Source organism: Perissodus microlepis, chromosome 7, assembly GCF_051167445.1.
Source record: "Perissodus microlepis isolate ML-2025 ecotype Zambia chromosome 7, ASM5116744v1, whole genome shotgun sequence".
Taxonomy (NCBI): domain Eukaryota; kingdom Metazoa; phylum Chordata; class Actinopteri; order Cichliformes; family Cichlidae; genus Perissodus; species Perissodus microlepis.
This window is the reverse complement of record NC_140467.1, coordinates 49,046,133-49,059,062: the sequence shown is the minus strand read 5'-3', so window position 1 is coordinate 49,059,062 and position 12,930 is coordinate 49,046,133. Positions and strand designations below refer to the sequence as shown.

Sequence of the window (12,930 nt, the reverse complement as noted above, 5' to 3'; positions counted from 1 at the left end):
CCATTACATCATAAGTAACCTTAACTACCTACAGGCCACAACAAGTCAGAACAGCACTGACCACAGCAGAACAAGCTTTATTCCTATTTTTCAGCAACTGAAATGAAACCCTGTGCCACAGTTGTGCTAATATGTTGAGATAATTTAAATTTAATATATTTTGGATGGTAGAGATAAGTAATGGTGGTTTGTAACCTCACCCACGATGAGGAAACTCAGAAAAAAGTCCTTCCCTATAGACATAATAAAAGGACAGAGAAATTAAAAGAGCAAATCATTAAAAACAAACAAATCATATATAAAGAAATGTCAGCTGTCCTACATTACTACTGAAGTGTCTGAAAAATATCAAAGCATGGATGGCCTAATTTTTTGGAATTTTAATGAAAGTAAGACTGAGATCGTTGTTTTCAGACCCAGTGGTGTTTGTGATTCCTCGTCTCTTGGACCTGGTCCCCTGCATTCATACGTTACTAACCTTGCTATCAAACTGGACTGTGATTTTATACTAGATAAGCAGGTGAATTCTGTTATTAAAGCTAATTTTTATCATTTGAGACTTTCATAAAGAATCAAATCCACTTTATCCTGTAAAATCTTTGAACGTCTTATTCAACTTCTGTCATAATGCCCCTTGGACGATTGCACTGCGCTCTATATTGGCCTTAGCAAAGCTTCCCTTAACGCCCAGACCAAAGTGCTTCAGCTCATCTTTTAGCTGGAACCTGCAAACGAGACAACATTTCCCCCGTCCTGGCATCTCTCCACTAGCTCCCAGTTCAGTTCTGGATCCATTCTAAGATTTTATTATTTGTTTTTTAAACTTTTAATGGATCACTGCCACCATACTGAGCTCTTAACTCCATATGTTCCCTCAAGATCACTAAGGTCCATGGACCAGCTGCTCCTGCTGTCCCTAAAACCCGGCTGAAAACCAGGGGCGAGCGAGCCTTTTATGTTATTCAGCATGGCTCATCATTATACTAAACGGTGGTTTTATAATATAAGTAAATTACTCTGAGGAGAAGAGAGGAATCAGCTTTCCCAATAAAACTCAAAGACCTTCAACATATTTAAAAGGTTTAAAATGATTTATAGGATGTTTAGCTACTAAGCAAACATTATTATCATATCAGTATAACTCACAGCAGCGAAACATGATGGCTTCTAAGTTGAAATCTTTATATTTTATATCATTTTATACACCAAACCATCACACTGGTTTAGCATACTCTTAAAGGCACTGTTTCCGGGAATATGTTTGTTTGCTTTCTTGCTGAATTAGATGAGAAAGAGTGCAACTTTTCATTTGAAAAATCAAAATCAATCAACCTTGGGATAAATATACAATCCAACCAAGACAGGAAGCAGGGGGGAAAAGCCAGACTGACTTTGTCCAAACACAAACAATTCTCTTAAGTTGGCTGATTGACACACTAAGTTTGTTGGATCAGTGGCACAAATCTATCTGAAAAAAACAAACCCAAAAAACATCAGTTTGTGGTTTAATGCCATGTTGAAGTTGGGTGTAATGAGCTCTAGTCTCATATTTAAGCTTAGATGAAAAATTGATGCCTCCTTAATGTCTAACTCTTGCCAAGAGAACAAATAAGCATATTTCCTGAAAGTAAATGCAATATAAAACACATTTATGAGGCCTTGCTGCATTGAACCTCAAAACACATTAAAGATTAAAACATGTATGAAATTGCCTGTCCCAGTTTTGTATGTATTACTGTAGAGTGTGTCATTACACATTCTTTTGGCAAGAAGGAAAGTAGATAGTGAGAATTATGGCATTATTATGTTAGAGATGAGACTTTGGAGGACTCCTGTAAAGAAATACAGACTTAATACCAAAAATAATAATCACCATCACTACTTTGGATAAGCTGAGATGATGGTGGTGGTCATGACATGATGACCATCACCACGTGTGGGCCAGGTCCCATGTAGTACGCTAAAAGTCTTATACATATACAGTATGTGAAGCATGACTTCGCCTCGGCTGCTTTATCACTGCTGCTTTTCTATATTCTCTTGGCAGGACATCTCATTCATCCAGCAAATTAAATGTAAAAATGAGAAATCATTGTGCCTGCAGGGATTTCGGTCCCTCTCTGCAATGTGTTCTGCAACAGCACTAAGAAATTATTCATATAAAGGGCAGAAGACAGTAAGAGTGGTTTACATTACCTCCCCTGCAGATGACGCAGGGTGGCAACCTCCTTTACACTCCCAAAATCATTCCTCGCTGCTAAAAGAAGGAAAAATAAAGACTAGTGCTGGGTAAACTGGCCACAAAATACACAGCACTGATATTAATGTTTACTATGCATACGCTCAGACACTTTGGGTATTTATTGCTTACAAGATAAGATAATAATAATGATAATAATAATAATGGACAAAGAAGAAGAAATTGTTTGTAAAATCAACATCTTTGAACACTCACATCCTAAAATCACACACCTCATCAAACAAAAGATCAGCATGAACATTTTGGCTGCCCCTGTAAAATTAATCAAAATAAAATACAACCTCATATGTGATTTTTGTCTTTTTGATCTTTGATCAAACATCTAACTCCCAGACTGATGCTGGCAGGAGTTATAATCAAAATAATCAAAACGATGGGACAGCCTTCATATCACAGTATCACATCTTTTTATTTAGCTTTGATTATTTATGCTTTGCCATGCCACACAGAAATAAGTGGTGATTCTGGGCTATGAGGGGTCATGTGCTCTTAAAACCACAGGAGATAAAGAAGAACTTCGCTTTTACTGCATGTCCAGATTAATTTCTCTGAGACAACGCCCCAAGGAGCAATAAGAGGGCATCGTCCACGCTTGTATAGGCATAATCTGCAAATTAAAGAGTCCTTGAAAGCCCTCAGTAGGAGTCTGAATGCTGCAGGACTGGCCACTCACTAAAAGTTAGTGTCACTGGCTCATAGTCTTACTGAGGGCACAGGACCGTCCATGTTTCTCACAGGGACAGTGCAGAATGTAATGAAACATCCATTTAATGTACAGTAAAGATGCACACAGAAGAGGAATTCAAATATGTTATCAGAAGAGCTTGGACCTTTGTTTGTTGACTTATTGACCTGTCTTGTCACCTGCAACACTTTCTGTGCTGCATGAGCAACGGAGGAATGTGATCATTGGATATACAATGTGCAGGAGCTTCAGGTAGCATTTAAATCCATACATTTCCAAAATTACTGGGACAGTGTTCAGTGAACTTTGTCAGTGAAACGAGGTCTGTGCAATTCTTTTATGAAAATATGACAATTAAGTGATAATATTGGCAAAAATTACTATCTGTTGCAATCTACATACACATAAATTCATTTAGTCCACTTACATTCACAGTACATCCAGAACCTCAACGATCTAAAACAGAAATTCCTCCACCAATAGTTACTGGACAGTTATTTAACTGCAAAACGACATAGCTGCTGACAATCTTACTTAACCAGAATATAACCAGTTGGCGACTAGGTACGACAAGTCACGTATTGCAAAGAGATTGGCTGCTGATAAGTTGTGCTTACTGGTGCAGACTGATTTAGACAGTGTCTATACATGATTTTGCAGTTATTTACAAACCTTTGCAACTTTATCAGCCTCCAGTGGTTTGGAGACAGGCTGCCTCTCAGCAGGTAACCTGTGCAATCACCTTGTGATCAAAAAATGGTTGTCCAGAGGTTTGGGTTTCCAGACTGAACTTGATTCACTGAGTGCAAAAACATTTGGTGCGATTCCAGGAAAACCACTGATTTTTCTTTATTGTAAAGAAGTTGCCATCCGATTTTTTTTCCTCTAGTGTGACTGAGCCATCATCCAGTTCAGGGGTTGCTGGAGACTTTTCCAGATGACCTTTGGTTTAGAGGTGGGATAAATCTGTTCTTCACTGAGAGGCAAACAACCATGACAATTACATCCACAGTTTCAACCAATTTAAAGTCAATAATTTTCCTAATATGAATGCCTCTGAACGCTTAGGGAGAACACGCAGAACCTTCTTCCTGTGAGGTTCTGTCCTAACTAGCAAACCTTAATTATAAATGTATGTATGTAAATACAGAGTAGAAGTTCCATCTTGTGCTTCTAGTCACTTTTGATTTTTTTGGTGCCTCATTTATTGAATAAACATAAATGTGGGATTGTGGTTCTCTCGAAAGATTATTGTGCCGTATGGTGGTTCAAAAAGTTCATACAAAGGGCACAGACTATCAATTTGCACAAAAAACAAAGTGACTTTAATGAATTTATGAATACATTAACAAAAAACAGGATGCTGTAGCCTTGTCACAGAGCCAAGCCAACAAAAGTCCAAAAAGAAAGATAAACTAACACAGAAAATAAAACCCAAACGTAAAGAACTAAGCACAAACGAAAAAGAGATAAGCAGGGAGAGGTGAGTAGGGGTTTATTAAGAGGCAAAATGACAAAGAACAAGTCGAACTTTAAATACGGAGGATTTATTGAGCACATAAGAAAACAACAAACAACAACATGGACTGGAATATAAAATACAGAGAGGCTTAGAAGCAACTAAAAACTACAGACTTTCCTGTTTCATATCTGTTACACAATCATAATTTTGAGAAGACAGAAATGAAACCATATTTCCAGATTTGGCAGTTTTCCATAGTTTTGTTTGGGGTTTTTTGTTGTTGTGTTTTTTTTTTTTAATCTAATTATCCATAAACATTTATTAGTTTTTGTATTCCGGTAAAACTGTCCATCCCGTTATGTGAGCAGCACAGTCAGATAAAGATCAGGTTTGGTAGGTTTAGATCATTTTTAAAACTAAATTACAACCAGTATTTGTAATAAAAGTTGTGTTTATTTATTTATTTACTTGATATATATATATATTGAACTTTCTTGCTTTATGATCGATAGATTTTCCACTCTTAAACATAAGGTTCTGAGTTACCCTAATTGCGCAGATTAAACAAGACATAAATGGTAAGGTTTATGGTTGTTATTTTATTTGCTCCTTATAGTCACACCATTAGTTGTGATTGTCATAATGCACTGTTCATTGTTGGTCCAGCAAGAAGTGCAGCTAGTGCCACTGTTAAACTGATAAAAACCCATTTGATAGATGGAAACAATCAAGAGTGCAATACAGTCTGTATTCCTGTTGTAATCCTGTAGGTTTCAACCCTAAAGGCCACTCAAGAATGTATGAGCCGTAGCATTCTGGGAGGTTTAAAGTGCTTTGTGAACTATATCATCAGACTCAGCAAGGAGCTAACAGCGCCTACTTACTTGCATGAAGCCTCCACAGTGACGCACAAGCTGTGTGGTCCCCAGGACAGGACTGTTGTAACAGCATGTTAAAGAGACAGCAGTGGGTGGGCAAACATAAAAATGTGGACGAGATAACCTAACACAAGTTATGTAGAGCTGTATGGGGGAGTCTTCATGTTAAACTTGTTGAGAATCAGCCTCAAATGATTTGTTCTGCCTCAGCTCCCCTCTCCCTTTCTGCTGGTAGTAATCTTCATCCCACATACGTATAAAACCTTAACTGCTCAGCTACAGTTATTTTACACCCCGTTACTAAGATGGCGAAGATGCTGTACTGTAACATGCTTATGATAATGTGCTCAGCAGTTTGATGTCTCACAAGAAAGGAGGCTAACACGGCCAACATCAAAGGCAGTTAATGTTAAAAAAAAGTGTAGAGTAATATAAAATACAGTCGGGTAGCCGAAACCATTATAGTCACATACACTAAAAAAAAAGTCATAGCACTAAAAAAATTACAAAATGTAATAGTAAAGAAAAAAAAGAGAACACCTGAAATAGAGCCTTATAGTAAAAACAGATTCATAACAATGCTAAAGTTCGAATGATCAGAAGTAACATGTTCTGATTACCCTGTAGCTTGTTTCACTATAGAGAACCACATTTACAGGTAAATGAGTAAAGCCTGGTTTCCAGATTATTATCTTGCACTGCACTGTAATACGTTGTCTTTATGAATGAGTAAATATTGTTTGAAATATCAATGTGTATTTGTAGCACTAGCTGAAATGTGACTGTCTCACAGTGTTTCTGACAGTATTTCTACTTGGCTATTAGCTAGCCTGTGCAGCAGTCACACTACCACTACCTGACATGATAAAGATAGAGTGAATGGGAGGTGACAAGTTGAGACAACCAGTTGTATTTGTGCTCTAGCTACCCACTGGCGCCAATCAGAAGTGAGTCATGCAGAAACTTTTTATTTTTGTAGGTGGGGTGGTTGTCAGATTTTGTTGAACTGGGGATAGCAGATGTGTTTTGAAGGATGAGAACTGCAGTTCAGGCCATAAATATCATCGGCCTAGACGGGCTAGGTGGACTTGTTTCCACTTGAGTAACAAACTGGACTGGTTATATTTGTCTAATGTTAGTATTTGCTCCACTAAGAAATGGAACAAATACTTATGCCAATGTATATATAAAAAAATATAAAGGGTTAGACATTCATGAAGTGCCTTGAGCAGCTGGTCAGAAAACACATCTGCTGCTCCCCGACATCCTGGACCCTCTTCAATTTGCCCACAGAAGGAGCAGAGCCATGGACGACACAGTCGCCTTGGCAACACACACTGCCCTCACCCATCTGGAAAACGGGAACACCCTTCCTCCTCGCTCACTGAAAACACAGTGTGCGATTTCTTAGTGTACTCTTGTGCTCCTTTTTCACTTCCAAGAACATTATCATTAAGTTTGCAGGCAATAGGACTGTTGTAGGCCTTATTGCAGACAATGATGAGACAGCCGACAGAGCTAAACAGGCCAACAACCTTTCTCTCACATCAGCAGAACAATGGAGATGATAGTGAACTATCATCCAGAGGAGAACACTGGCTCATCCATATTAGCTATGCTAACATTGAAATGGTAGGCACTTTCAACTTACTCAGTGTGAACATTACTGAGAATCTATCCTGGACCCTTCACATGGACATCATGGACAGAAAGGCCCGTCAGTGCTCATACTTAGTTTAGGACACTTAGTTTTACAAGACACTATCTCCTGAATCTTCCACAGAAGCACGATTGACAGCCTGGTGACAGACTGTATGACAGTTTTGGAATGGAAGTTGCTTGCTAAAAGCTGGAAATCAGGACAGAGATTGGGGCAGCCATCAGAGATCGTCACTGCCAAGAGCTATCCCGCCATTAAAAAGATCTGCCTGATATCTGTGTAAGGCCAACAGAATTATCGAGGATCATAGCCATCCAGAAAACCAGCTGTTCTCCTTGTTCATGCATTGGTGCATTACTGCAGTACAATATGTAACAGTATAATTTAATCGGTCACTGGTACTGCTGTTTATAACTCTGTTTACCCATGTGCAATAATTCTCCATACTCCTAATCTAATTCTTCCAAGAACCTCAGTATCCATGTTGCATCTGTAAGTCTTCTCCTAGCAAAGGTTGCTGGTTCCTGCTGTATCTTTTACAATAATCTGAACTACAACTCAAGGATGGCGTTTTAGAGCTGCAGCAATGAATAAACCTAATTTATTAAAAGCAAACAGGTAACTCACATTGATGAATCCATAGATAATGACTTGATTCTTCAGTTCATGTTTGATTTAAAAAGCTTTTTGGCACTTTTAAATTCATTGGGGATTTAAAGCCACGACTTTTAGTTTTAGTTCCCATTCTCTTTAATTTAATTTTCAGATACAGCAGGCAGCAGTCGTCAATTACTCCTTATGTAGATTTCTCATAAAAAATGTAATCACATTCCCTCACTAATGATTCAGCAGCAGAAGTGATTTGTTACATTACATGTTTGACTCAGAACAACTTCATCAAAGGTGCCCTTAAACAACTTCAAAGACTTCACACCCACTTGCCTCATCTTCTGTATTTAACACTTGAAGGAAAAGAAAACAAGGTATTTTGGTTTTAATAAGCAGTCTGTACAGTCTGGAATCAGAATGTTTACTAAACACAAATTCCTTAGCTCCAGTGACTGCACAAAGCAATTAAGAAGTCCCATCCTAAGTGTGAAGACGTGTGTTCACACACCGACCTACTCAAAACCCACATGACTCCATAAGCTCTTACCAGCAAAGCCTTTATTATGTTACTGACATGGACACGGACAGCTGGAGACACAGCGGCCAAGTAGTCATTCCTGTTATACTTCTTTGAAGTCCACTTGAAGTCCGCCACCTGGGGTGCATGCGTAGTTGGTGCATTGAAATGTAAATTCTTCGCAGATGAGCGTGTGTGGTCACAAAAATATTGCTAGGCACCTGGATGTCAGCATAGACCCCTGTGCTCAGTGTTTGATGATGAAATTAACGTCACTCGCACCTCAGCGGACTCACATAATCAATGCATAAGAAATGAGAAAACTTAGTAGTTGCCGTTCTTACCTCATTTACATGAACTATAGAGACCACTGAAGTAAACCTTTTACTAACGTAGTGTACAAATTAACGCGGTATCAGTAATCAAACTGTATGTAGCTTATCACATTGTCGATGCAAGATCATAGTAAGTATGATTGTAGGTAATACAGGCAGCCACAAGCCAAATGGAAAAACTAATGAGCATTTAGAAGCTAAAGTGCCTGAGTTTCCCTTAATGATGCAGTACAGACCAAAATAGGACAAAAAGAATTGGGCTTTTAGTGGTCAGAGGGCTGGAAACAGCTGCTGGGAATGATTGCTGTTGGGTTCCTATATGCTTTTTCTTTCTCCAATTCTGGATCATAGGAGGGCCGGATACAAGCTATCATATGGTGAGAGGCTGCTAGTCTAAGCCGAAGATTAAAACCAAAAGAAATTCATGCTCAGATTCACGCCTGCGTTTATTTGGCTGTTAGCACCTCCAGAACAACTGCAACATCCACACAGAAGGGTGGTGGATTTGTACCCACGTGCTGCTCAAAGAAGAAGAGCTAAGCCACAGCCAAGGAATGGATTAATATGTGCTAAATCAACAATAATTATGAACTCATTACTTTTAAAATTCTAAATATATATGGAAATGAGAGCAGTCACAATAGTTGTAGGTTTTTTAACCCTGCGAAGCCTCAATTTGTGGCTAGTAACTGTATCTATGCAGTATAAGTTACAGCCAAACAAATGAAGGCTCTGCACATTAAAGTCCTTAACCACCGAGCCCAAGTTCATCACATGTTAGGTTTTAAAAGCAACTGGTGAAATAAGTTAAATACTAATGAGACTTCTTATTAAAAAGAAAGGGTAATCATATGGTTATTTCTAGCTCAACTGGGAGCTTGATTCATAATAAAATGGGCAATTTCACCTAAGTCCCCCCTCAGGGTAACTTGTAAACTAAAGAGGGATTTGATGTGAAGGGTATGAGAGCTGTGATGGTGTGTTATCAGCTGAGTAATTTGCTCTTGTACAAACATGAATTACTGTTATCTAAGTGCCCCCTGACAGCCGATTGGCTCCTCATTATGCCTGTGTGAAATGAGATTAGCAATGAGACTCTAAATTATGATCCAATCCCAGAACACATAATCTCTCACATGCATATACCCTTTGTGTGTCTCTCAACTTCATCTATTTCTGCCATCCTTTTTTTTAACTTCATTGCTTTCTGTATCTTCCCCTTCTTAGCATCTCTCCTCTCTTGACCTCTTACCTCTTCTCTCTTTTTTTTTTTGCCCCACCGACCTCACTCTCAGAGTGTAACTGCAGTGGGAGATCAGACCAATGTGTGTTTGACATGGAACAGTACCGGAGCACTGGCAGTGGGGGGCGATGTGTGAGCTGCAGAGACAACACCGATGGGCCCCACTGTGAGCGCTGCAGAGAAGGCTACTACCGGAAATCTACAGAAGATCCCTGCCTACCCTGCAACTGCAATGTCAACGGTAAACTGCAGACACAAAAATCTCAATTGTTTTGATAATAACTGAAGCCCTAATTATGATCCATGCCAATGTCATTACTCGCTACTTTTGTTTTCTCCTGCATGAGAAAATGTAATTATGTTTAAATTGGAATGCCACACTGGCACAAAAAAGCACCATATGCAAGCTTTAGCTACAAATGAATGGGACTCATAGGATTAATTTTACAAATTTTATGGCCAATGTTTTTAAAAAATTAATGGCACTGCATTAATATTTTCTACGTCCCATCAGCTCACCAACTTGCCTAGGAGTAGAATCTTTTTCAATTTATAATTCATTCAATCTCATCTTAGTTATCATTGCCTTAGCTTCCACGATGATCATTAAGGAAATCCATGGATTTACTCACCCATGCGGGTGTAAATTGATCCATTTGACTCACTGAACATTATCAATGAAAAGACTCATTGCTCATTAAGCAAGGCCTAACTTTAGGTGGAGGAGCATTAGTGGTGGTGGAGCACAAATTATGTTTGTGCTTCACCCATCATCAGAGAATGAGAGAGAAAAGTGAACAAAAAACATTAACTATCTTTTCCTCTTCATATAAATAGTGTGCGGTGAAGGAACAGAGCTGTTGGAGTCCATTATATTGATCAAAGGTTATAGCAGACTCCATCAGGCTTCCCTTTTTCTCTTCTTTCTGCCCCAGATGGCCTTTTTTCTCCATTAACTAAAGCTTCACTATATTGGCTACAGTGTAGAAGCAAGGTTATATACTCCTCTTCCAGGAACAGAAATTCAAAACAAATGTTCATTATTTATAGATAGATAGATAGATAGATAGATATTTATAGAAAATACTCATCATTCTTGTCCTACACTATGATTACATTTTTCTTTATTTGAACCCTGCCAGGATCTGTGAGTCTACAATGTGATGTAGAAGGAAGGTGTGCTTGTCGGGAAGGTGTGACAGGAGAGAAGTGTAACACATGCCAGGCTGGCTTTCACTCGATAGGCCCCGGTGGCTGCAGGTGAGCAACATACATAAAGTAATATATACAGCATACATACATTCATTTTGTGCTAGTGAACACAAGGCTCACTGACATTACATTTCATACAGCTTTCCTGTTTTATAGATGTGACACCTAACTTCCCAAAGCCTGAATTTATCAAACTGCAAAGCAGGACAAAAGGATTCAAATTTCCCGACGTGACACTACTGTGAATTAGTGACCTTATCAGCAAGTACCAGGATGTGCCAAACACAATGTCAAACTGCTAACAAGCATTGTAACAAGCAAGCCACCAAGTGCAGTGTTATTTTCCACATGGATAAAATTCATTTCAGTTTTATTAAGCTTTTTATTTCAGGGTGTCACGTATATTCATTACGCACAATATTAGTTACACCAATGTGATTTTTTTGCTTTATGTATGTTCAGAGTCCACTGAATTACTTCATGGTTATCCCCTTTTATGGAAGTGTGCAGAAGTTGTCTGACTTCTATCAAGAAAACCTCATATTATTTTTGTCTACATTACACAAATGTATAGTTTCTTGTCTAGCTATATTTTAAAGTTTTTGTTTTCAAAGTATCTTTTATTATTTTTGTTCAGTTTCACTCTTCCCATTAGTGCCCTACTCAGCCACCACAAGCAGTTATATCCAGCACAGAAGCTCAGATAAATCCATGGCACACAACCTACTAAATACCAAACAGTGAACAAACCAACATGTTCTAAACCCCAACTCATCACATAGTGACCCAAGCCAGAAAATCTTTTTCACGTTTATCAGAAGACAGCAGGCATCAGTGTATTTTGTAAGAAGCTGAGATATATAATGTGGTGCCTGGCCATTTAGTGCCCTGTATGTAAATCCTAAAATCTACTGAAAGCCAGTGTAAAGACTATCTTAGCATGCTTGCTAGAATGTGTTAATAGTCTGGCTGCAGAATTTTGTACTGTATAGCTTGGAAGCACAAAAGACATGGTTTGTCCAGGCTGGTCAACACACATGATAAATGCAATGACACAAATGCTTGAAAAAAATTTTTATAGTTCAGTTGAGTAGACCATATGTCGCAAATTAGAAATGTTACTTAAATGAAAGAATCAGGAAAGAAGCAAAGATTGTATATGCAAGTCAAAGAATCAAATATTACACCATGATTTCAAATGCTGGACTTGACCAAAGAGAAGTAAGAGCCTGACTGATTTTAGGAAATAGTTCAGGAGGAGCTATAATCATGTATCAGTCTTGTTGATATTTAAAGTAAGTTCATTATCAGAGAGCCAATCACTAACCTGGATTAAACACTGGACTAGAGTGGACAGCCTATTCAGATGATGAGGCTTAAAAGATATATACAGCTGAATGTCATCGGCATAGAAACAATAAGAAACTTCATTAAAGTTTAGGTATTAAATTACTTTAATTTTATTTATTTTAGATACCAAATATATTAGCACCACAACTAAAAAATGCTAAAGGGATGTTTTCACAATATAAAGACAACAAGCCCAAGCATCACTCTGTGGCGAATAATGAGTTAGACTCAGTTGGACACACAGTTGGTGAGTAGGTGGTGGACACACAGTTAGTGAGTAGGTGGTGGACACAACTGCATTTAAGAAACAGATTTTCTTTTAGAACTGATGGAAAACAAAGAACTCACTGAAGAAATTTGTAAGATTTTTAGTTAAATGAAACAAAACATTTTTCCATGTTTAGTATACAGTAAATATAACTAGTAGAAACACAAAGTCCTAAGTCATTCTGCTCAGTTTGCTAAGCGACTTAGAATGCCAAATCTACTGTTTCTGCTCAGCCTTTCTTAACCTCCTAAGACCCAAACTCTTCCATGGCATGCATTTTTAATTTCTCTTTGATATTTGGGCTGTTTGGGACCTGATGAATGTAAAAGCAAAGAATTACCAGATTTTACATAATTTTTGTTTCAAAGAAAAATGAGAGCCACATATGAGGATATTCGTTTAAAAGTTCGATAGAACAGTAGCAGTATAATGCCCTCGTAAGTAGATATCA

General features: G+C 38.2%; 1 protein-coding gene across 1 annotated transcript in view; it reads left to right on the top strand.

Annotated features, from left to right (window-relative positions):
* lamc3 (laminin, gamma 3) overlaps positions 1-12,930 on the top strand; it is a 138,857-nt gene that overhangs the window by 44,857 nt on the left and 81,070 nt on the right. The window contains exons 5-6 of the mRNA XM_084935632.1: positions 9,702-9,890; positions 10,792-10,909. Coding sequence (XP_084791758.1) covers positions 9,702-9,890; positions 10,792-10,909 — 307 coding nt within the window. The remainder of the gene's footprint in view (positions 1-9,701; positions 9,891-10,791; positions 10,910-12,930) is intronic.